General features: G+C 44.0%; 1 protein-coding gene across 1 annotated transcript in view; it reads left to right on the top strand.

Annotated features, from left to right (window-relative positions):
• The first annotated feature begins 394 nt into the window (after positions 1-394).
• Positions 395-25,963, top strand: part of LOC139459573 (superkiller complex protein 2-like) — a 38,378-nt gene continuing 12,809 nt past the window's right edge. The window contains exons 1-18 of the mRNA XM_071241126.1: positions 395-483; positions 1,682-1,830; positions 2,777-2,883; positions 3,902-4,019; positions 5,780-5,894; positions 10,628-10,699; positions 11,712-11,878; positions 16,158-16,223; positions 16,492-16,623; positions 17,308-17,453; positions 17,585-17,731; positions 18,015-18,099; positions 18,615-18,721; positions 19,253-19,399; positions 20,829-20,922; positions 22,130-22,453; positions 23,407-23,637; positions 25,470-25,745. Of these exons, the coding sequence (XP_071097227.1) occupies positions 1,720-1,830; positions 2,777-2,883; positions 3,902-4,019; positions 5,780-5,894; positions 10,628-10,699; positions 11,712-11,878; positions 16,158-16,223; positions 16,492-16,623; positions 17,308-17,453; positions 17,585-17,731; positions 18,015-18,099; positions 18,615-18,721; positions 19,253-19,399; positions 20,829-20,922; positions 22,130-22,453; positions 23,407-23,637; positions 25,470-25,745 (2,445 nt within the window). The 5' untranslated portion in view covers positions 395-483; positions 1,682-1,719. The remainder of the gene's footprint in view (positions 484-1,681; positions 1,831-2,776; positions 2,884-3,901; positions 4,020-5,779; positions 5,895-10,627; positions 10,700-11,711; positions 11,879-16,157; positions 16,224-16,491; positions 16,624-17,307; positions 17,454-17,584; positions 17,732-18,014; positions 18,100-18,614; positions 18,722-19,252; positions 19,400-20,828; positions 20,923-22,129; positions 22,454-23,406; positions 23,638-25,469; positions 25,746-25,963) is intronic.

Here is a 25,963-nt window from a genome sequence, read left to right as displayed (position 1 = left end):
ATTTCATTTTGTTTGTTTGTTTGTTGTATAATGTTTAACGCCGCACTCAGCAATATTTCACCTATTTGACGACGGTCTATAAATAATCGTGTCTGGACCAAACAATCCAGTGATTGATATCATGAGCATCGATACATCATGTCGGATGGGTCAGTCTTCTGTATGTATATAAATAAATTAAAACATTGTGGGGGACTTTACGACATTGATTGGACTCGTGCACATGAAAGTGATCCATGTCGTAAAATCCCCAACAAATTGTTTTTAGCTAAGGTATATACATATATCTGATTTCCAACTTATGATATAATACTATGGCGCGTTTACAACGAGTCACTTCAGGAAATGAAAACGCCTCAAGTGTTTACAACAGTCTAGTCTATTTATGGCAAACCCACGATTCAAGATGGCTGCGCCCATGAGAACGTGATATCGTGTAACCTGTCTGCACGGTATGTGCTCCAGTATTGATTGTTCAAGTTGGTAAGTCACATGCAAACATCATGAAAGAACACTGATTACATTCAGGATATAACTGTCCATTGAAGTGACACTTGACGTAAAGCACACGTCGAATGATCGCGGCTTCAATTTGTTTAGTCAGCTACTTTCTCTTTCTTATGGTTACAGTGTCACCTGTTTTCGTGGGTACATATTTTGGCACACCCACATATTGGCTTACATTTATATACCCATACATTTGTGGACATCAAATACATGCATTCATGAAAGTTTGTAGTTTTTTATGTTTTCCTTTAAAAGTGTAATTTGAAGAAATAATGCCGCATAATCATGATCGCTATTGTAATAATACGGGTCTTACCTCACAAGTGCACATCAAATCACTTGAGCATCTTGATTAAAAACATGAAAAACATTGGAAATATTGCAGTCGACCGAAATTTTACAAGTTGAAACCATGTTGTTTACAAACCGGATGTCTGATTGGACTATGCAAAGACTCGTTAATCCAGGCAAAATGTAACCCCTGGAATTCCAGCCTACTTCGGCAAGGGTGGAAACTGGACTTTTATGTACAGTTAACGGCCTTGCCTCAGGAAGATGCTCTGTAAGATGGAAAAAAAACCATACAGAAACACTACTAAAACAACTACAAACACCAATGATGTTAATCTGTTAAATTGTATAACTTGCATAAGATCATGAAGGTGCAATCCACAATCTGAAGGTTTGTTGACTCCCCTTAGCATCCTTAGGGAACAAATTCTGCTTTCTGGTCAAGACCAGATATTCAGCATCTGTCTACTCATGCATCTTATTAATTCATCTTCCTGTCCGACACCCTCTCTAATATCAATTATATCTGTTAATTTGTTTGATGTTTTGTAATGTATTTTTTTCATGATGAGAATGAAATAATGAATTACACATCATCAATGTGAAAACTCTGATTATTGATGCTAATGTATATAGAGATAACCCTGAGAAATATTCCTTGATTGAGCCAACATGCTGTGTTATAACTGAAATACGGTTCAAAGTGGTGTTAAACCCAACAAATTCATTGTAAACATTGTAAAGTATGAATGGAACTAACAGTGATGAATTTTGTTTGCTCTACTCACATCACTTGGACCATTCATCATGTCGGGATACAGTTTAACATTGTTTACACAAAACTTGCAAAAATTCCTTGTAAAATGTAAATAGGATTTTACAGCAGATCGGCTTCCCAGAAGTTACTGGAAACTTGAGAAGATGCAGACGCCTGAAATGAAGTTTGATCTGGTCCAAACTGGTTGTCATGGAGGTGTGGAAGTCGTCCCGGTAGAAACCACAGATCACCAGTGTGTTTTGCCTCGAAAGACTGTAAGCCATAGTGAACTGAATAATTTATTAAAGGGAGTCTTCATCATCCTAAACTAACTGTGCCTGTCAACTGTAATATGATGGTGTTGATCAGTCTAGCAGTTAATGACTACTCTGCTCATAATGGGGGTGGTCATTAGTCTAGTGGTTAAAGCGTTCGCTTGTCACGGGTTCGATTCCCGACATGGGTACAATCTGTGAAGCCCATTTATGGTGTCCCCCGCCGTAATATTGCTGGAATATTGCTAAAAGCGGCATAAAACCATACTCACTCACTGCTCATAATGTGCTTCAACAAAGCAGGAATTTGTCAGTTATACACAAGGCATTGATTACGGTATCTAGAGCTAGTCTGGAGAGAGGATAAACGACTGTCGATCAATAGAGTTAAAGTGCACATTTAATGATTGTGTGAAATCTATAACAAACATAAAAAATAACAATTTACACAATTGCTTTTTCTCATTTGAAAGATAATTTTGTAGGTTTGTGATTGTAGACTCACAGGGCCAAATGTGGAGCCTATTCTTCAACTGCCATGATGTGGCGGGATTGTTGCTAACAGTGACCTAAACCAAACTCCATACTTCCCTCCCTCATCCACCCACCAAATAACCTAACCAGCCACTCACCCATCCGTTTACCCACCTACTCGTCTTCAGTAACCCATGTTTGCCATAAAAGGCAACTACACTTGTTGTAAGAGGCGAATAACGGGATCGGGTGGTCAGGCTTGGCGACTTGGTTGGTGCATGTCATCGTATCCCAATTGCGTGGATCGATGATCGTGCTGTGTCTATCACTGGATTGTCTGGTCCAGACTTGATTATTGACAGACCCCTGTCATATAGCTGGAATATTGCTGAGTATGGTGTTAAACAACAAACAAACAAACAAAACCCACCCATTCAGGCTCACTCACCCACCCCCTATGTGTGTATTCCAGCTGCCTTGTGGGCTGCCGCCTGTTCTGCCAACCCTACAGGAAGAGCTGGAGCACTACCTCACTTGTCCTGAACAGCTGCCAGTTCATGACGTCCTCCGATCTCAGCAGTAAGTATAACACAGAATCAGTGGGGGTTTGGTGTTTACACTATCACACCTTTAGCATGTTTAGCATCAGTTAGTGCGGTGGAAATATAGACATTTTCTAGGTATGTCAAGATGTATCAGCTGATTATAATGTAACAGGAAGAACTGACGAATGTGATAGTTAGTTGTCATTTATTACTGTGGGGAAACTTTCAAACATGGATATGATTTTGGAAGATCATGGATCATAACATGGCAACTGAGTAATATTTATATACTAAACTCACAGTTGTGCAGGACCACCTCCATGGTCTAGTGGTAGAGCGTCCCCCCGGAGAGCGGAAGGTCCGGGGTTCAATCCCTGGCCGCGTCATACCAAAAGACGTTAAAAGATGGTACTTGTTGTTACCCTGTCTGGCGCTCGGCATTAAAGGGCTAAAACAAGGACAGGTCGGCTCGGAGTCAGTATATTGTGTCTGAGTGGGGTATTCATGTTAAACTGCGGCATGGTATCTCAGTGTGCTAGCACTATAAATCGGCATCAGTCCGGACTAGTACAAGCAGTCACTCACACATACACGTGCATGCACGTCGCTATATAAGCGCAATAATCTTGGACGCGACAGTAAACCCACTTTCACCTCACCTCACCTCACCTCACCTCACCTCACATCACCTCACCTCACCTCACATCACCGTTGTGCAGGTCATGGAAGCCAGGATTCACACAAACTTGAGAAGTGCTTCAGTTTAACCCTGTTGTTTCAAAGCCATTTCTCAACAGCTGGAATTGTATTTCGACTTCAGCAATCTATTAGCCATAGAAGCTAAGTGACACAGCTCTGTACATCAAATGTCCTATTCTTATACACTGTCACTTTATTATTTGAAAAATGGCTTTTTAGCTTTGAAATTAAGGAAGCTTATCATGTCATATGCTCATTTACACTGGGAGATTTAGTGTATCAGGAATATCCAAAAATTGCTGCAGATGTGACAGGATTGTATGGAATTGGTACAAGGATGCATATCATTTCAGGTTCTGGCCAAGAGAAAGAAAACCTGAACGTTTGTTGTCAATAGGTGTTTGTCCAGTACAGACCACCATACAAGTAGAACGGAATGCTACAACAGGACAGCTACTGGGGTACAAGGAGGTGAGTGAATGTGTCCAATACAGATCACCATACAAGTAGAGGAAGGCCATGACAGGACAGCTCCTGGGGTACAAGGAGGTGAGTGTGAATATGTCCAGTACAGACCACCATACAAGTAGAGGAAGGCCACAACAGAACAGCTCCTAGGGTACAAGGAGGTGAGTGAATATGTCCAGTACAGACCACCATACAAGTAGAGGAAGGCCATGAGAGGACAGCTCCTGGGGTACAAGGAGGTGTGTGAATATGTCCAGTACAGACCACCATACAAGTAGAGGAAGGCCACAACAGAACAGCTCCTAGGGTACAAGGAGGTGAGTGAATATGTCCAGTACAGACCACCATACAAGTAGAGGAAGGCCACGAGAGGACAGCTCCTGGGGTACAAGGAGGTGAGTGTGAATATGTCCAGTACAGACCACCATACAAGTACAGGAAGGCCACGAGAGGACAGCTCCTGGGGTACAAGGAGGTGAGTGAATATGCCCAGTACAGACCACCATACAAGTAGAGGAAGGCTACAACAGAACAGCTCCTGGGGTACAAGGAGGTGTGTGAATATGTCCAGTACAGACCACCATACAAGTAGAGGAAGGCCACGAGAGGACAGCTCCTGGGGTACAAGGAGGTGAGTGAATATGCCCAGTACAGACCACCATACAAGTAGAGGAAGGCTACAACAGAACAGCTCCTGGGGTACAAGGAGGTGTGTGAATATGTCCAGTACAGACCACCATACAAGTAGAGGAAGGCCACGAGAGGACAGCTCCTGGGGTACAAGGAGGTGAGTGAATATGCCCAGTACAGACCACCATACAAGTAGAGGAAGGCTACAACAGAACAGCTCCTGGGGTACAAGGAGGTGTGTGAATATGTCCAGTACAGACCAACATACAAGTAGAGGAAGGCTACAACAGAACAGCTCCTGGGGTACAAGGAGGTGAGTGAATATGTCCAGTACAGACCAACATACAAGTAGAGGAAGGCTACAACAGAACAGCTCCTGGGGTACAAGGAGGTAAGTGAATATGTCCAGTACAGACCAACATACAAGTAGAACAGAATGCTACAACAGGACAGCTACTGGGGTACAAGGAGGTGAGTGAATATGTCCAGTACAGACCACCATACAAGTAAAGGAAGGCCATGAGAGGACAGCTACTGGGGTACAAGGAGGTGTGTGAATATGTCCAGTACAGACCACCATACAAGTAGAGGAAGGCCACAACAGAACAGCTCCTAGGGTACAAGGAGGTGAGTGAATATGTCCAGTACAGACCACCATACAAGTAGAGGAAGGCCACGAGAGGACAGCTCCTGGGGTACAAGGAGGTGAGTGTGAATATGCCCAGTACAGACCACCATACAAGTAGAGGAAGGCTACAACAGAACAGCTCCTGGAGTACAAGGAGGTGAGTGAATATGTCCAGTACAGACCACCATACAAGTAGAGGAAGGCTACAACAGAACAGCTCCTGGGGTACAAGGAGGTGAGTGAATATGTCCAGTACAGACCACCATACAAGTAGAGGAAGGCTACAACAGAACAGCTCCTGGGGTACAAGGAGGTAAGTGAATATGTCCAGTACAGACCACCATACAAGTAGAGGAAGGCCACGAGAGGACGCCTTTGGACAGAGGTCATTTTTGTAAAACAATTAAAGTTTAATGTTGTGGCAAAATTGATCTAGACGAAAGAAAGTATCAAATATGTTGAAGGTTTAGAAGTTATACTTATGTAAGTGTTTGTCACATTTCAGGAATATATTCCAGACACTGGTAAAACTGCTAACAACTCTTTATCTTTGAGACGGCCCCCCGGGCCAGCGAGTCAGGATGTGAAGGGCAACACAGGGAACTACCCCTTCTGGCCAGGTGAGACCTTCCCTGGGACGGTGGTCAGGCCGGGGCTCAGTACAACAGAAGTCTCTGTGAGGCTCTGGTTATTATTCAGTTCTCTGGTAGATCCATTATATAGAGAAGGCAGTCCAAAAGCCACCTCGGGACATTGACAGGACACTATCACAGAATGTTTGTCATGGCAATGGTTAGGCAGCATTTCATATATATGTGATTGTCACAGGAGGGACTTATGTGTGATCTGTGAGTGTCACAGGAGACATGTGTGTGATCTGTGATTGTCACAGGAGAGACTTGTGTGTGATCTGTGAGTGTCACAGGAGAGACTTGTGTGTGATCTGTGAGTGTCACAGGAGAGACTTATGTGTGATCTATGGTTGTCCCAGGAGACTTATGTGTGATCTATGGTTGTCACAGGAGGGACTTATGTGTGATCTGTGAGTGTCACAGGAGACTTATGTGTGATCTGTGATTGTCACAGGAGAGACTTATGTGTGATCTATGATTGTCACAGGAGACTTATGTGTGATCTATGGTTGTCACAGGAGGGACTTATGTGTGATCTGTGAGTGTCACAGGAGACTTATGTGTGATCTGTGATTGTCACAGGAGGGACTTATGTGTGATCTGTGAGTGTCACAGGAGACTTATGTGTGATCTGTGATTGTCACAGGAGAGACTTATGTGTGATCTGTGAGTGTCACAGGAGACTTATGTGTGATCTGTGATTGTCACAGGAGAGACTTATGTGTGATCTGTGAGTGTCACAGGAGGGACTTATGTGTGATCTATGGTTGTCACAGGAGAGACTTATGTGTGATCTGTGATTGTCCCAGGAGACTTATGTGTGATCTGTGGTTGTCCCAGGAGACTTATGTGTGATCTGTGACTTTCCCAGGAGACTTATGTGTGATCTATGGTTGTCCCAGGAGACTTATGTGTGATCTGTGGTTGTCACAGGAGACTTATGTGTGATCTATGGTTGTCACAGGAAAGACTTATGTGTGATCTGTGATTGTCACAGGAGACTTATGTGTGATCTGTGATTGTCCCAGGAGAGACTTATGTGTGATCTGTGAGTGTCACAGGAGACTTATGTGTGATCTGTGATTGTCACAGGAGAGACTTATGTGTGATCTGTGAGTGTCACAGGATTCTTATGTGTGATCTGTGATTGTCACAGGAGGGAATTATGTGTGATCTGTGATTGTCACAGGAGGGAATTATGTGTGATCTATGGTTGTCACAGGAGGGACTTATGTGTGATCTGTGGTTGTCACAGGAGAGACTTATGTGTGATCTATGGTTGTCCCAGGAGGGACTTATGGGTGATCTGTGATTATCACAGGAGACTTATGTGTGATCTATGGTTGTCACAGGAGTGACTTATGTGTGATCTGTGAGTGTCACAGGAGACTTATGGGTGATCTGTGATTGTCACAGGAGGGACTTATGTGTGATCTGTGATTGTCACAAGAGAGACTTATGTGTGATCTGTGATTGTCACAGGAGACTTACGTGTTATCTATGGTTGTCACAGGAGAGACTTATGTGTGATCTGTGATTGTCACAGGAGAGACTTATGTGTGATCTGTGATTGTCACAAGAGACTTACATGTGATCTATGGTTGTCACAGGAGAGACTTATGTGTGATCTAAGGTTGTCCCAGGAGACTTATGTGTGATCTGTGATTGTCACAGGAGAGACTTATGTGTGATCTGTGATTGTCAAAGGAGGGACTTATGTGTGATCTGTGATTGTCACAGGAGGGACTTATGGGTGATCTATGGTTGTCACAGGAGGTAATTATGTGTGATCTGTGAGTGTCACAGGAGAGACTTATGTGTGATCTATGGTTGTCACAGGAGACTTATGTGTGATCTATGGTTGTCACAGGAGGGACTTATGTGTGATCTGTGAGTGTCACAGGAGACTTGTGTGTGATCTGTGATTGTCACAGGAGGGAATTTATGTGTGATCTGTGATTGTCACAGAAAAGACTTATGTGTGATCTGTGATTGTCACAGGAGACTTATGTGTGATCTATGATTGTCACAGGAAAGACTTATGTGTGATCTGTGAGTGTCACAGTAGACTTATGTGTGATCTTTGATTGTCACAGGAGACCTATGTGTGATCTGTGAGTGTCACAGGAGAGACTTATGTGTGATCTGTGAGTGTCACATGAGACTTGTGTGTGATCTGTGATTGTCACAGGAGGGACTTATGTGTGATCTGTGAGTGTCACAGGAGACTTATGTGTGATCTTTGATTGTCACAGGAGACCTATGTGTGATCTGTGAGTGTCACAGGAGAGACTTATGTGTGATCTGTGAGTGTCACATGAGACTTGTGTGTGATCTGTGATTGTCACAGGAGAGACTTATGTGTGATCTGTGAGTGTCACAGGAGACTTATGTGTGATCTTTGATTGTCACAGGAGACCTATGTGTGATCTGTGAGTGTCACAGGAGAGACTTATGTGTGATCTGTGATTGTCACATGAGACTTGTGTGTGATCTGTGATTGTCACAGGAAAGACTTATGTGTGATCTGTGAGTGTCACAGGAGACTTATGTGTGATCTGTGATTGTCACAGGAGAGACTTATGTGTGATCTGTGAGTGTCCCAGGAGGGAATTATGTGTGATCTGTGATTGTCACAGGAGAGACTTATGTGTGATCTATGGTTGTCCCAGGAGACTTATGTGTGATCTGTGATTGTCACAGGAGACTTATGGGTGATCTATGGTTGTCACAGGAGAGACTTATGTGTGATCTGTGATTGTCCCAGGAGACTTATGTGTGATCTGTGAGTGTCACAGGAGAGACTTATGTGTGATCTGTGAGTTTCCCAGGAGACTTATGTGTGATCTATGGTTGTCCCAGGAGACTTATGTGTGATCTGTGGTTGTCACAGGAGACTTATGTGTGATCTATGGTTGTCACAGGAAAGACTTATGTGTGATCTTTGATTGTCACAGGAGACTTATGTGTGATCTGTGATTGTCACAGGAGAGACTTATGTGTGATCTGTGAGTGTCACAGGAGACTTATGTGTGATCTGTGATTGTCACAGGAGGGAATTATGTGTGATCTATGGTTGTCACAGGAGGGACTTATGTGTGATCTGTGGTTGTCACAGGAGAGACTTATGTGTGATCTATGGTTGTCCCAGGAGGGACTTATGTGTGATCTGTGGTTGTCCCACGAGACTTATGTGTGATCTGTGATTGTCACAGGAGACTTATGTGTGATCTATGGTTGTCACAGGATTGACTTATGTGTGATCTGTGAGTGTCACAGGAGACTTATGGGTGATCTTTGATTGTCACAGGAGACTTATGTGTGATCTGTGATTGTCACAGGAGAGACTTATGTGTTATCTGTGATTGTCACAGGAGACTTACGTGTTATCTATGGTTGTCACAGGAGAGACTTATGGGTGATCTGTGATTGTCACAGGAGGGACTTATGTGTGATCTGTGATTGTCACAGGAGAGACTTATGTGTGATCTGTGATTGTCTCAGGAGACTTACGTGTTATCTATGGTTGTCACAGGAGAGACTTATGTGTGATCTGTGATTGTCACAGGAGAGACTTATGTGTGATCTGTGATTGTCACAGGAGACTTACATGTGATCTATGGTTGTCACAGGAGAGACTTATGTGTGATCTAAGGTTGTCCCAGGAGACTTATGTGTGATCTGTGATTGTCACAGGAGAGACTTATGTGTGATCTGTGATTGTCAAAGGAGGGACTTATGTGTGATCTGTGATTGTCACAGGAGGGACTTATGGGTGATCTATGGTTGTCACAGGAGGGAATTATGTGTGATCTGTGAGTGTCACAGGAGAGACTTATGTGTGATCTATGGTTGTCCCAGGAGACTTATGTGTGATCTGTGATTGTCACAGGAGACTTATGTGTGATCTATGGTTGTCACAGGAGGGACTTATGTGTGATCTGTGAGTGTCACAGGAGACTTGTGTGTGATCTGTGATTGTCACAGGAGGGAATTTATGTGTGATCTGTGATTGTCACTGAAAAGACTTATGTGTGATCTGTGATTGTCACAGGAGACTTATGTGTGATCTATGATTGTCACAGGAAAGACTTATGTGTGATCTGTGAGTGTCACAGTAGACTTATGTGTGATCTTTGATTGTCACAGGAGACCTATGTGTGATCTGTGAGTGTCACAGGAGAGACTTATGTGTGATCTGTGAGTGTCACAGGAGAGACTTATGTGTGATATGTGAGTGTCACATGAGACTTGTGTGTGATCTGTGATTGTCACAGGAGGGACTTATGTGTGATCTGTGAGTGTCACAGGAGACTTATGTGTGATCTTTGATTGTCGCAGGAGACCTATGTGTGATCTGTGAGTGTCACAGGAGAGACTTATGTGTGATCTGTGAGTGTCACATGAGACTTGTGTGTGATCTGTGATTGTCACAGGAGGGACTTATGTGTGATCTGTGAGTGTCACAGGAGACTTATGTGTGATCTTTGATTGTCACAGGAGACCTATGTGTGATCTGTGAGTGTCACAGGAGAGACTTATGTGTTATCTGTGAGTGTCACATGAGACTTGTGTGTGATCTGTGATTGTCACAGGAGGGACTTATGTGTGATCTGTGAGTGTCACAGGAGGGACTTATGTGTGATCTGTGATTGTCACAGGAGGGACTTATGGGTGATCTGTGTCACAGGAGACTTATGTGAGATCTATAATTGCCACAGGAGGCCTGGATGAGCCTGAGCTGGAGGCTGTGGATGGTGGAGTTGAAACTGCTGTTGTCGAGTTTGAGAAAGGTAATGAAGTTATATTTAATTAGAATAGATGCAAGATTTGCCACAAGGTGTGGTTCAAGTAGTATTCTGTAGACGTAAACTGAATGGACCGGTCAGTAATATCACTGAGGGGCTTGTGAATTTATACATTCACCAACCCTATGAATCATTGCTCCTTCCGTAGTCATAAATATACAGCTCATGGTATCCAAACACTCAATCTCCACTTGTGTTTCTAGATTTACACATTCACTCACTCACTCACTCACTCAATCTCCACTTGTGTTTCTACATTTACACATTCACACACTCACTCAATCTCCACTGGCAATTCTAGATTTACACATTCACTCACTCACTCACTCACTCAATCTCCACTTGTGTTTCTACATTTACACATTCACACACTCACTCAATCTTCACTGGCAATTCTAGATTTACACATTCACTCTCACTTACTCACTCACTCACTCAATCTCCACTTGTGTTTTTACATTTACACATTCACACACTCACTCAATCTCCACTGGCAATTCTAGATTTACACATTCACTCACTCACTCACTCACTCAATCTCCACTTGTGTTTCTACATTTACACATTCACACACTCACTCAATCTCCACTGGCAATTCTAGATTTACACATTCACTCACTCACTCACTCACTCACTCACTCAATCTCCACTTGTGTTTTCTAGATTTACACATTCACTCACTCACTCACTCAATCTCCACTTGTGTTTTCTAGATTTACACATTCACTCACTCACTCAATCTCCACTTGTGTTTTCTAGATTTACACATTCACTCACTCACTCAATCTCCACTTGCGTTTTTTCTAGATTTACACTTTCACTCACTCACTCTCTCTCCACTTGTGTTTTCTAGATTTACACTTTCACTCACTCACTCACACACTCAATCTCCACTTGTGTTTTCTAGATTTACACATTCACTCACTCGCTCAATCTCCACTTGTGTTTCTAGATTTACACATTCGCTCACTCACTCAATCTCCACTTGTGTTTCTAGGTTTGCTCACAGTTCCGCCAGGTATGAAGGCTGGAATGACATTTGAGACATCGGGAAAAACTAGTCATAATGCTGATGTCATCAATCTGGCAGACATTTTAGCTGGCGGAGACGACCTTGACCTTGGTGACAGTGATGAAGAAACAGAACCACAGGGGAAGGAAAAGGTTTGATTACTTTACATGCTCCATGCTCCCTCCCTCCCTCCATCACTCCCTCCCCTCCCTCCATCACTCCCTCCCCTCCCTCCATCACTCCCTCCCATCCCTCCCTCCATCACTCCCTCCCCTTCCTCCATCACTCCCTCCCCTTCCTCCCTCCATCACTCCCTCCCATCCCTCCCTCCATCACTCCCTCCCCTTCCTCCATCACTCCCTCCCCTTCCTCCCTCCATCCCTCCATCACTCCCTTCCCTCCCTCCCTCCCTCCATCCCTCCATCACTCCCTCCATCACTCCCTCCCCTTCCTCCCTCCATCCCTCCATCACTCCCTCCCCTACCTCCATCACTGCCTCCCTCCCTCTATCACTCCCTCCATCACTCCCTCCCCTCCCTCCCTCCATCACTCCCTCCATTCCCTCCCTCCATCACTCCGTTCCTCCTTCCCTCCCTCCATCATTCCCTCCCCTCCCTCCATCACTCCCTCCCCTCCCTCCATCGCTCCCTCCCCTCCCTCCATCACTCCCTTCCCTCCCTCCATCACTCCCTCCCCTCCCTCCATCACTCATTCCCCTCCCTCCATCACTCCCTCCCTCAGTTCCTCCTTCCCTCCCTCCATCACTCCCTCCCCTCCCTCCATCCCTCCATCACTCCCTCCATCACTCCCTCCCTCCCTCCATCACTCCCTCCCCTCCCTCCATCACTCCCTCCCCTCCCTTCATCACTTGCTCCCCTCCCTTCATCACTCCCTCCCCTCCCTCCATCACTCATTCCCCTCCCTCCCTCCATCACTCCCTCCCTCCATCACTCCCTCCATCACTCCCTCCCTCCATCCCTCCTTCCTTCCCCCATCACTCCCTCCCCTCCCTCCATCCCTCCATCACTCCCTCAATCACTCCCTCCCCTCCCTCCATCACTTGCTCCCCTCCCTCCCCTCCCTCCCTCCCTCCATCACTCCCTCCCCTCCCTCCATCACTCCCTCCCCTCCCTCCATCACTCGCTCCCCTCCCTCCCCTCCCTCCCTCCATCACTCCCTCATGGCCCTCAAATGTGTTTAGACCGGTTCATGGCTGTCAGGTGTGTTTAGACTAGTTCGTGGCTGTCAGGTGTGTTTAGACTGGTTCATGGCCATGAACCAGTCTAAACACACCTGACAGCCATGAACCAGTCTAAACACACCTGACAGCCACGAACTAGTCTAAACACACCTGACAGCCATGAACCGGTCTAAACACACCTGACAGCCATGAACCAGTTAAAACACATCTGATAGTCATGAACCAGTCTAAACACACCTGACAGCCATGAACCAGTCTAAACACACTTGACAGCCATGAACCAGTCTAAACACACCTGACAGCCATGAACCAGTCTAAACACACCTGACAGCCACGAACCAGTCTAAACACACCTGACAGCCACGAACCAGTCTAAACACACCTGACAGCCATGAACCAGTCTAAACACACTTGACAGCCATGAACCAGTCTAAACACACCTGACAGCCATGAACCAGTCTAAACACACCTGACAGCCATGAACCAGTCTAAACACACCTGACAGCCATGAACCAGTCTAAACACACCTGACAGCCACGAACTAGTCTAAACACACCTGACAGCCATGAACCGGTCTAAACACATTTGAGGGCCATGAACCAGTCTAAACACACCTGACAGCCATGAACCAGTTTAAACACACTTGACAGCCATGAACCGGTCTAAACACACCTGACAGCCATGAACCAGTCTAAACACACCTGACAGCCACGAACCAGTCTAAACACACCTGACAGCCATGAACCAGTCTAAACACATCTGATAGCCATGAACCAGTCTAAACACACCTGACAGCCATGAACCAGTTTAAACACACTTGACAGCCATGAACCAGTCTAAACACACCTGACAGCCATGAACCAGTCTAAACACACCTGACAGCCACGAACCAGTCTAAACACACCTGACAGCCATGAACCAGTCTAAACACATCTGATAGCCATGAACCAGTCTAAACACACCTGACAGCCATGAACCAGTTAAAACACATCTAGACTGGTTCATGGCTGTCAAGTGTGTTTAGACTGGTTCATGGCTGTCAGGTGTGTTTAGACTGGTTCGTGGCTGTCAGGTGTGTTTAGACTGGTTCGTGGCTGTCAGGTGTGTTTAGACTGGTTCATGGCTGTCAGGTGTGTTTAGACTGGTTCATGGCTGTCAAGTGTGTTTAGACTGGTTCATGGCTGTCAGGTGTGTTTAGACTGGTTCATGACTATCAGATGTGTTTTAACTGGTTCATGGCTGTCAGGTGTGTTTAGACCGGTTCATGGCTGTCAGGTGTGTTTAGACTAGTTCGTGGCTGTCAGGTGTGTTTAGACTGGTTCATGGCTGTCAGGTGTGTTTAGACTGGTTCATGGCTGTCAAGTGTGTTTAGACTGGTTCATGGCTGTCAGGTGTGTTTAGACTGGTTCATGACTATCAGATGTGTTTTAACTGGTTCATGGCTGTCAGGTGTGTTTAGACCAGTTCGTGGCTGTCAGGTGTGTTTAGACTGGTTCATGGCTGTCAGGTGTGTTTAGACTGGTTCATGGCTGTCAAGTGTGTTTAAACTGGTTCATGGCTGTCAGGTGTGTTTAGACTGGTTCATGGCTATCAGATGTGTTTAGACTGGTTCATGGCTGTCAGGTGTGTTTAGACTGGTTCGTGGCTGTCAGGTGTGTTTAGACTGGTTCATGGCTGTCAGATGTGTTTAGACTGGTTCATGGCTGTCAAGTGTGTTTAGACTGGTTCATGGCTGTCAGGTGTGTTTAGACTAGTTCATGGCTGTCAGGTGTGTTTAGACTGGTTCATGGCTGTCAGGTGTGTTTAGACTGGTTCATGGCTGTCAGATGTGTTTAGACTGGTTCATGGCTGTCAAGTGTGTTTAGACTGGTTCATGGCTGTCAGGTGTGTTTAGACTAGTTCATGGCTGTCAGATGTGTTTAGACTGGTTCATGGCTGTCAGGTGTGTTTAGACTGGTTCATGGCTGTCAGGTGTGTTTAAACTGGTTCATGGCTGTCAAGTGTGTTTAGACTGGTTCATGGCTGTCAAGTGTGTTTAAACTGGTTCATGGCTGTCAGGTGTGTTTAGACCGGTTCATGGCTGTCAGATGTGTTTAGACTGGTTCATGGCTGTCAAGTGTGTTTAGACTGGTTCATGGCTGTCAGGTGTGTTTAGACTAGTTCGTGGCTGTCAGGTGTGTTTAGACTGGTTCATGGCTGTCAGGTGTGTTTAGACTGGTTCATGGCTGTCAAGTGTGTTTAGACTGGTTCATGGCTGTCAGGTGTGTTTAGACTGGTTCATGACTATCAGATGTGTTTTAACTGGTTCATGGCTGTCAGGTGTGTTTAGACCAGTTCGTGGCTGTCAGGTGTGTTTAGACTGGTTCATGGCTGTCAGGTGTGTTTAGACTGGTTCATGACTATCAGATGTGTTTTAACTGGTTCATGGCTGTCAGGTGTGTTTAGACTGGTTCATGGCTATCAGATGTGTTTAGACTGGTTCATGGCTGTCAGGTGTGTTTAGACTGGTTCGTGGCTGTCAGGTGTGTTTAGACTGGTTCATGGCTGTCAGGTGTGTTTAGACTGGTTCATGGCTGTCAAGTGTGTTTAAACTGGTTCATGGCTGTCAGGTGTGTTTAGACTGGTTCATGGCTATCAGATGTGTTTAGACTGGTTCATGGCTGTCAGGTGTGTTTAGACTGGTTCGTGGCTGTCAGGTGTGTTTAGACTGGTTCATGGCTGTCAGGTGTGTTTAGACCGGTTCATGGCTGTCAAGTGTGTTTAAACTGGTTCATGGCTGTCAGGTGTGTTTAGACCGGTTCATGGCTGTCAGGTGTGTTTAGACTGGTTCATGGCTGTCAAGTGTGTTTAAACTGGTTCATGGCTGTCAGGTGTGTTTAGACTGGTTCATGGCTGTCAAGTGTGTTTAGACTGGTTCATGGCTGTCAGGTGTGTTTAGACTGGTTCGTGGCTGTCAGGTGTGTTTAGACTGGTTCATGGCTGTCAGGTGTGTTTAGACTGGTTCATGGCTGTCAAGTGTGTTTAGACTGGTTCTTGGCTGTCAAGTGTGTTTAGACCAGTTCGTGGCTGTCGGGTATGTTTCGACTGGTTCGTGGCTGTCAAGTGTGTTTAGACCAGTTCGTGGCTGTCAAGTGTGTTTTAACTGGTTCATGGCTGTCAGGTATGTTTAGACTGGTTCTTGGCTGTCAAGTGTGTTTAGACTGGTTCAGAATGTTGGTGCTGTATTGCAGGAATCTGCTGCCAAGGCCCCTGCTGACTCGCTGACCAGGAGTGAAAGCTTGGAGAACTTAGTGCAGGTAACTTAAATATTAAATTATTTTCTGATCTTGTAATATTACCAAACGTCCTGCTGGGTGATCATTTACAAACATTTACTCATTCAATAATTTTAGCCCATGTGATAGAGCCCCACTTGAACAGTGTTTCATTTGGGTTATGTATAGCTAAGTCAGGCCATAGTGCAGATAAAGATAATGTTACATCGTCTTGTATTGAGGTCGTAGGGTGGGAGTTAACACAATTTACAGGTACGTACACTACACTCATGCACAATGCTATGACCAGGTGGAGAAATCAAGTGCCCCCGTTCTTCCCACTCCCCGCCCGGCGGAGGTGAAGGAACAGTGGGCTGTCAAAGTGGACATCAACCAACCAGTCGACGACTTCTACAAGAGAATACCGGACATGGCTTATAAGGTATTATAGAGCTGACTTGTGAATAACCTTTTACAAGAGAGTACTGAACATTTCTTGTGAGGTATTTTAGAACTGACTTGTGACTTTTTGCTTTGAAGTGTGGTATAAGGGATTTATTCTGTCTCTCAGACCTCCACAAGCAGCCTGACTTGCTCCTGGCGGGGTATAAGAAACTTATTCCCCCACTGAGAAATTTATTCCCCTCCAAGGTGGGTTACACAGTATTTTATCAAGATCACTGGACCAATCAGATCTCATAATTCTGACATGGAGGTATGATAAAGTCTTTTATCAAGATCATGTGAACCAATCAGATCTCATAGTTTTGACATGGAGGTATGATAAAGTCTTTTATCAAGATCATGTGAACCAATCAGATCTCAAATTTTTTACATGGAGGTATGATAAAGTCTTTTATCAAGATCACTGGACCAATCAGATCTCATCATTCTGACATGGAGGTATGATAAAAGGTATTATAGAGCTGACATGCGAATAACCTTTTACGAGAGAATACAAAACATTTCTTATGAGGTATTTTACAACTGACTTGTGAATGACTGGTACCAGAGAATATCCCACATGGTTTATGAGGTATTTTATAACTAACCAGTCTATGACTGAATACCTAAAGAAAGAATCCATTATAATACCAGTATTTAAAAGTAATATTTCTGTCGACAGTGGCCATTTGAGCCGGACATCTTCCAGAAGCAGGCTATCCTTCATCTTGAGAAACACGAAAGTGTCTTCGTGGCTGCCCACACCTCCGCTGGGAAGACCGTGGTGGCAGAGTACGCCATCGCTCTCTCTCTCAAACACATGACCAGGTAAACGTTCATGTCAGTATTGGGGCAGTGGGATAGCCTCGTGGTTAAGGTGTTAGCTCTTCACGCCAAAGCCCCAGGTTTGATTTCCCACATGTGTATGGTTTGTAAAGCATATATTTTCTACTCTGCAGAACTGTGTATACATCCCCCATCAAGGCGTTATCCAATCAAAAGTTCCGAGACTTCAAGACCACATTCGGTGACGTCGGCCTCGTGACGGGAGATGTACAGTTGAATCAGACAGCCGCGTGTCTGATCATGACAACTGAGATTCTCCGGTAAGAAATGATGATGATGATGATGATGATGATGATGATGATGATGATGATACCGGTAAGAAATGATGATGATGATGATGATGATGATGATGATGAAGTACCCATACTTGTCTCTCCATGAAGATTTCAGAGTAGAATACATCCCCTTGTCTCCCTACTGTGGAATAGGTCTCCCTGTGGGGATTCCAAGGCAGAATTTCTACAATGGTGTTGGTGTTGTTGTCGACAGGTCAACTACAGGTCGATGTTGTACAGTGGGTCTGACATTGTTCTCTAATTACAGGTCGATGTTGTACAATGGGTCTGACGTGATACGTGACCTGGAATGGGTAATCTTTGATGAAGTCCACTACATCAATGACTCCGAGGTGAGCCCACAGACACTGGACAAACCATAATCCTACAGAGCAGTGGGGTGGTCGAGTAGTTAAAGTGTCAAGATAGACACAATTTAATGGATAACAACTTCTTTAATACTGTGAAAAGCGACGTTTCGGTATGGATCCTTATACCGTTGTCAAGCAAGACTGACAACGGTATAAGGATCTATACCGATGTCTTGCCATCCTTCAGCTTCTAAGTAATGCCTATCAAACATAGTTAAAGTGTTCGCTGCTCATGCCAAAGCACGGGTTTGATTCTTCTTATTATCTGTTGTGAAAAACAGCCTTGTTGTAGCTTGAGAATTCATGGCAAATGTGACAATATGGTTCATGCTTTCTCTTGTTACACGAGGTATGGGTTTGATCCCCACATTCTGTACAGTCGTGACATTCCAAAGTGAGATCAGGTCACAAAGGAAGTAAAATCGGACTGTAAATGTACATCTTACACATGTGATGTTGTTATTGTCAGACTGTAGTTGATGATGTTGTTGTTCCAGCGTGGCGTTGTGTGGGAGGAGGTGTTGATCATGCTGCCGCAGCACGTTAACATCATCTTGCTGTCCGCCACAGTCCCAAACACCATGGAGTTTGCTGACTGGATTGGGTAAGATCCCCCATGAAGATCTGTGTTTAAATTGGTCTGCAGAAACCTATGCTTGTGGTTAGAGGCAAGCAACGAAGTCAGGTGGTCATGCTCGTTGACTTGGTTGATCCCATTTGCTTGGATCGATGCTCATGGTGTCAATCACCGGATTGTCTAATCCAGACTTTTTTTTTACAGACCTTGCAAACCTTGTCTTCCAGAACGATAGAGTGCTGGCCGTCACAGGGTATGAAAGCCTTGAACTCCATCACCACCTGTGAAGATCTTCAGCACCACATGCTTGTTGTAAGAGGCAACGGATCAAATGTTCGGGCTTCCTGACTTGGTTGATGCATGTCATTGTATTCCAATTATTTTATCGATGCTCATGTCAATCACTGGATTGTCTGGTCCAGATTTGATTATTTACAGACCGCCATCATATAGCTGGAATATTGCTGAGTGTGGTGTTACAAATAACAAACAAATAAAACAAAACAACAGAAACGTAAAATCCAACTCCCTGACTAACTGTGTCCAACTGTATTTCAGTCGTATCAAGAGGAAGAAGATCTATGTGATCAGCACGCTGAAGCGACCAGTGCCCCTGGAGCACTTCCTGTACACAGGCAACAGCAACAAGACCAGCAACGAACTCTTCCTCATTGTCGACTCAAAGGGACAGTTTGTCACCCAGGGGTGAGAAGAATCATATATAGTCACTCGTTTATTGATTCACAAATCGAATGTGGGTCGCATGTAACCTTGTAGTCTAAAGCAAAAATCGATTGTGGGTCACATGTTACCTTGTAGTCTAAAATGCAAATCGATTGTGGGTCACATGTTACCTTGTAGTCTAAAATGCAAATCGATTGTGGGTCACATGTTACCTTGTAGTCTAAAATGCAAATCGATTGTGGGTCACATGTTACCTTGTAGTCTAAAGTGCAAAGTTGTTTGTGAACCACCTTCGTGGTCTAGTGGATAGAGCGTCTGACTGGAGACCGAAGGGTCAGTGGTTCGATCCCCTGGTTGCACTGTACCAAAAGACGTGAAAAGATAGAACTTGTTCTTTCCCTGCATGGGGGTAAAACAAGGACTGGTCAGCTTGGAGTCAGTATACTGTGTCAGGGAGAGTGGGGGTGGGGGATTGGGGGTATTCATGTTAAACTGCAGCGTGGTATTTGAGTGGGCTAGCACTATAAAACCAGCAGCATTAGTCCTGATAAGTACAAGCACCCCATTTCACCTCACCTCCTATTTGGGAGCATGGGTGGCTCAGTCATCTAAGGCGCTGCTATTCGCTGTGCAGAGTTGCATCCCTTGGGCACGCCGCAAACCTATGATTATGGGTTTGAATCCTGGTTCGCCCCGATTATGTTTCTATGTTTGTCATGACCATACCTCTGCTCGTGGGTTTCACCGAAGTGGAAAACGTCTGAGATCTGCATCACTTCAGGCTTTCCTCCCACTTTAAGCTGACATGCCGTGATATAACTGGAATACTGTTAAAAGTGGCATTAAACCCAACTCACTCACTCACTCACCTCCTACTTCCTTGTTTGTTAATTTGTTTCCATCATACCCATGCTCATCTAGGAACTGGATCACAAAGAGCATTCATCAACATTAAGCTGATATGAAGGATGTTGAGAAGATGCAGCATCTTAGATAATATGTGGGTTCTTCAAGGGAATTCCAGGTTAGAATAGGTCCCCAGCAACCTCTGTTTGGTGTATAAGATGACTTAAGTGACTAGGTGATCAGCCTCTGTGACTTGGTTGATTGTATGTCATTGTATCCGGGCGGCTGTGGAGAGCTGTTCATAATATCAATCACTGGATTGTTGGGTCCGGATTCAGTTATTTACAGGCCACCATTACTTTGCCACCAGTTGTCTGCAACTACAAGTACAAATATCTTTACTTCATGGGTCCCCTAAGTTTGAGTTGGCGAGGTGTCAACATTATGCTAATTTTGTTCTCAGTTCTTGTCTCAAATTGTTTTATTAATTGATTATAAAAATAAATTATTATATAGTCAGTTTCACAACCTGTGAAGTAAGAACATCATTTTGTTTTGAGGCAATGTGGTTTTTTCATGGTGATTGATTTGTTCCACATTGCAGATATAACAAGTCAGTTGAGGCCAAGAAAGAACGTGCCAGCAAATCTTCACAAAGCTTTGGGCCTAAGGGGACAAGGGGAGGCAACCCTGCACAGGTAAGCATATTACTGCCCTTCCTCTGTTGGTAAACTTGAACAAGATTTCCAGCACAGTGATGTTGGTTGGTTGGTTGGCTTGTTGTTTAACGCTGCACTCAGCAATATTCCAGCTATATGTCGGCAGTCTGTAAATAATCGAGTCTGGCCCAGACAACCCAGTGATTGATACCATGAGCATCGATCCAAGCAATTGGGATACGATGACATGCATCAACGAAGTCAGCGAGTCTGACCACCCGATCCCGTCAGTCGCCTCTTACGACAAGCATAGTAGCCTTTTAGGGCAAGCATGGGTAGCTGAAGACCTATTCTACCCCGGATCTTCACGGGCCACCAACTGGTGTAGAGGTACTAGGTTAACTGCAAGGAACTCTGATGAAATGTTTTTTATTCCATATTTATGTAATGTTTGGTCAGTTGATCTGTAGACAAAGTACATTGCAATCAGTCAAAACCGGACTCTAATTTCTGTCAATACCAGACATTATGTGTGACCCACAAGGATACAAGTGTGCTGTGACGTCATAAAAAGGGACGTTTGACATCAATTAACCTCTGTAAAAAATGGCTATGTGTTTGAACTGTACAAAAATATCTTTGTGTTCTCTCATTAGTTCGTTTTCTAATAAAACATGATTTCTCAAACATTATATCTAAAAACTGCAATTATATTTTATATACATAAACAGTTATAAGTTTGAAAATGGGACTTTGCAGAAAATAATTCCAAAAGTTTGATGCCATGTAACATGTAATAAATATGAATTGAAACTTGTGAATTGTATTTTAGTGTTCCTAAGATACCATAGTTTAGAACTGAGAAGCCAAAATGTGATTTTTCACCCATGAGGTCCTTTATCTCATTGTTGGTTACATTTATACTTCCAAATTTATTACAATTAAGAAAAAGATGTCTCATTCTGCTGTTCCTATTTCTTAACCTCCATCTTTACTCTAAGTATTCTGGACCTCCAGCGTTAGAAATTGGCACTAGTCCTATAGTCCTTATCAAACTGCCAAAAAGTTAGGGTATCATAAGGACTAGTAGAAAAAATGCCATTTATTAAGGCTTTGCATGTTATCATTATAAGGACTACTGAACTAAAAATTTTAGTTTCTACCGCTGACCTCTGTCTAAACCGGACAGGACTGAGAACTATGGATTAGACAGAATCATTTATGATTAACACATTCCACACTTCAGGACAAGAATGTATGGCTGTCGCTGATCGACATGGTGAAGAAGAAGGATAAGCTGCCAATGGTGGCCTTCACCTTCTCTCGGAAGAAGATAGAGGAAAATGCAGACAAGCTGAGCAGCGTTGACCTGACAACACAGAGTGAGAAGAGTGAGATCCACATCTTCTTCCATCGATGTGTGAGCAAGTTGAAGCCCCCCGACCGCAACTTGCCGCAGATCAGGAACATGGAGGACATCTTGAAGAGAGGGCTCGGCATCCACCACAGCGGGATCCTGCCCATCCTCAAGGAGGTTGTCGAGATGCTGTTCCAGAAAGGCCTTGTCAAGGTGAGGGAGTATTTAGAACCATGGCGATTCATCCTCCAGAGGACCGTCTCCGTGGTCTAGTTGTAGAGCGTCCGCCCAGAGAGCGGAAGGTCATGTGTTCAATCCCTGGCCACGTCATACCAAAAGACGTTAAGAGATGGTACTTGTTGTTACTCTGTCTGGCGCTCGGCATTTAGGGGTTAAAACAAGGACTGGTCGGCTCGGAGTCAGTATACTGTGTCTGAGTGGGGTATTCATGTTAAACTGCGGCATGGTATCTCAGTGAGCTAGCACTATAAATCGGCATTAGTCCGGACTAGAACAACCAGCCACACAAACACACACTCATACATGCACGTCGCTATATAAGTGCAATAATCTTGGACGCGACGTTAAACCCATTTCACCTCACCTCATCCTCCAGAGTCCTGTGTATGATAATACCTGGTACACATGTATTATGATAGATAGCTTGAACTCATTTGCAACCATAGTTTGTAATAGCCACTGGTACTACAATCAAACCCAGAAAATCCAGCCTTGTTCAGCAAGGGTGGAAACTGGACTTTCACAGTCAGTTAACTCCCTTGCCTCAGGAAGATGGAGATAGATATGGAGATATTTCCAAAACGAAGCTTTGGTTGTGAATGGTTCCATGGTATATATCATGATTGAAGGGCCACTAATCATGGATGTGGCAGATGTTGAATTTTGATCTATTTAGGTGTGTACAATTATTGTCATACATATTCTTTTGCTTAGCCTGTTTGAAATAAGAGGAAGAAGGCTGCCTTTTTCCATTACCTTGTAGTTATCGTGTTTGATCATTATGCCATACACAGAGATTTTATTCTGTACAAATACATCAGTACAATGTGGAAGCCCATTCTTAGAGTCCCATAACTAGGATAGCGATAACAGCTGACTGATACTCGCGCTGACTCATTTTTAGATGTTTTTTCGTGATCTTGTAGATCCTGTTTGCCACCGAGACATTTGCTATGGGCGTGAACATGCCGGCCAGGACCGTGGTGTTCGACTCAATACGGAAACACGATGGAACAAAATTCCGCGATTTACTGCCGGGAGAGTACATCCAGATGGCTGGGCGGGCGGGACGGCGTGGTCTGGACACGACAGGAACAGTCATCATACTCTGCAAGGGAGATGTCCCTGAAGTCTCCGATCTGCACAGCATGATGCTGGTGAGTGGTCTAGAGGGTGCGCAGGTCTAGTTTCTACATAGACCTAGATGCCATAGGTCTAGATGGACAGTAGGTCTAGATGGTACATGGGTCTAGATGGTACTTAGGTCTAGATAAGGGTTAGGATGAATCCAAATTTACCCCATATTACACAACCATACCAACTTTTGATCTCAAGTTTGGTACAAAATGTTTGATTGTACCGGAACCTAACAAAAAATATTTAAATACATGTGTAAAAGGAACTGATCATGCATACACTGAAGTTGACTGAAGCTTTATCTTTACTTGAACATATAAAAGACAGAAGGAATGTGTGCATAGTCAGAAAGAAATGCGAACATTAGTGGCTTGTTGTGTAACCATGGAGCTTTATTGTCATTGTAACAAATGTTATATTCGTGATAACACTTACTAAAGTACAAATTCTAATGCTTTTTTTTAGTCTTATTTATTGCTATTGTCATTAAACAATACATCACATGACTAACCATGGGTCCGTGTAGTCCTGTGGGTACCAAGATCCTGCCCAGGATCATCTTCCCGAGGCAAGAGAGTCAACTGACTTTAAAAGTCCAGTTTCCACCCTTGCCGAACTAGGCTGGAATTACTGGGCTCGATTGTAGCGCCATCAGTGGCTATTACGAGTTATGTGCTTTCTATGCCTTTCCTATGAACCAATCAGATTCAACCTCTCATATCACTTGCATTTGCTTCAAACAAAACGGTGGCGCCCAGTCAAGACGGTCTGATTGATGATCAAGATATATATTGTGATAGAACGAGTCTTACATCGCGAAGTGCATCAAATCACGTGAGCACCTTGTTTAAAAGCATGAAAAGATTTTGAAAATATCTGTTGACATCGAGTTAGCGGTGCACATGCCTTGCAAATCCTGCAGTCGACAGTAATCTGCATGACACTTTACGAACTGGATTTCAATTTCAGTGCGCAATTTTGATTGGACTATGCATAGACTCGTTAGTCCAGCCAAAATGTAACTCCATAATACCAGCCTAGTTCGGCAAGGGTGGAAACTGGACTTTTAAAGTCAGTTAACTCACTTGCCTCGGGAAGATGGCCCAGGATCCACCAGATGCAAGTACCCAAGTTACCCATCCAGATTGTGCTTAGGTCTATATGTTGCATAGATCTACCAGCACTTTGTAGGTCTGCAGGTTACGTAGGTTTACAGGTTACGCATGTTTACATGGTATTTAGATCTGGAGGTTACGTAGGTCTGCAGGTTATGTATGTTTACATGGTATTTAGATCTGGAGGTTACGTAGGTCTGCAGGTTACAAAGATTTACATGTATTTAGATCTAGAGATTATGTAGGTCTACAGTTTACGTAGATTTACATGGTATTTAGATCTGCAGGTTACATATGTTTACATGGTATTTAGATCTGGAGGTTACGTAAGGTTTTCAGGTTACATAGTTTTACATGGTATTTAGATCTGGAGGTTACGTAAGGTCTGAAGGTTACGTAGTGTTACATGGTATTTAGATCTGGAGGTTACATAAGGTCTGAAGGTTACATAGTGTTACATGGTATTTAGATCTGGAGGTTACGTCAGGTCTGCAGGTTACGTAGTGTTACATGGTATTTAGAAATAGAGGTTACGTAAGGTCTTCAGATTACATAGTGTTACTCTGCAGGTTACATAGTGTTACATCGTATTTAGCATGTTTAGATCTAGAGGTTATTTATGCCCTATGATAAAGGTTTGCTTGCCATTACGTTGACTGAACTGCAAGACCTGTTACTGGGGCACATGCAACAGAGTGCTGGGGACCTGTTGTTATCAGGGTTAATTATACTTGCAGGGCAAACCAACAAAGTTAGAGTCTCAGTTCCGCCTGACGTACACAATGATCCTGAACCTGCTGCGGGTCGAGCAGCTGCGAGTGGAGGACATGATGAAGAGGAGCTTCTCCGAGTTTCACGCTCAGAAGGATGCCACGAAACATAGGGACGCCATTCAGCAGCTGGCCAAGAAGGTCAAGGACATTCAGGAGGTGGAGTGCTTCATGTGTTCTATCGACCTTGAGAACTACTTCAAGTCGTGGAAGGAATACCATGACCTACGGAAGAAGGTGCAGGTGGGTTGGTGTTGCAGGAATACACAATATTAAATATTTAAATAGCAGCCTGTGAAGTTATTGCATACATATTTATTTTAAAAAAATTACTTTCAATATCTTTTTGCATTTATGGAGTTCCAAACTTTGGTGTGAATTTACAGTGTGCACATCATTTTTTACGCATATAATTCCATAAACATAACTCTGATAAAGGAAAAAAATATTAAAGACAATTC

Source organism: Haliotis cracherodii, unplaced genomic scaffold (genome assembly GCF_022045235.1).
Source record: "Haliotis cracherodii isolate W230 unplaced genomic scaffold, xgHalCrac1.p SCAF_13, whole genome shotgun sequence".
Classification (NCBI taxonomy): Eukaryota; Metazoa; Mollusca; class Gastropoda; order Lepetellida; family Haliotidae; genus Haliotis; species Haliotis cracherodii.
Note: the sequence above shows the minus strand (reverse complement) of the source record. Positions and strands in the feature narration are given on the sequence as shown.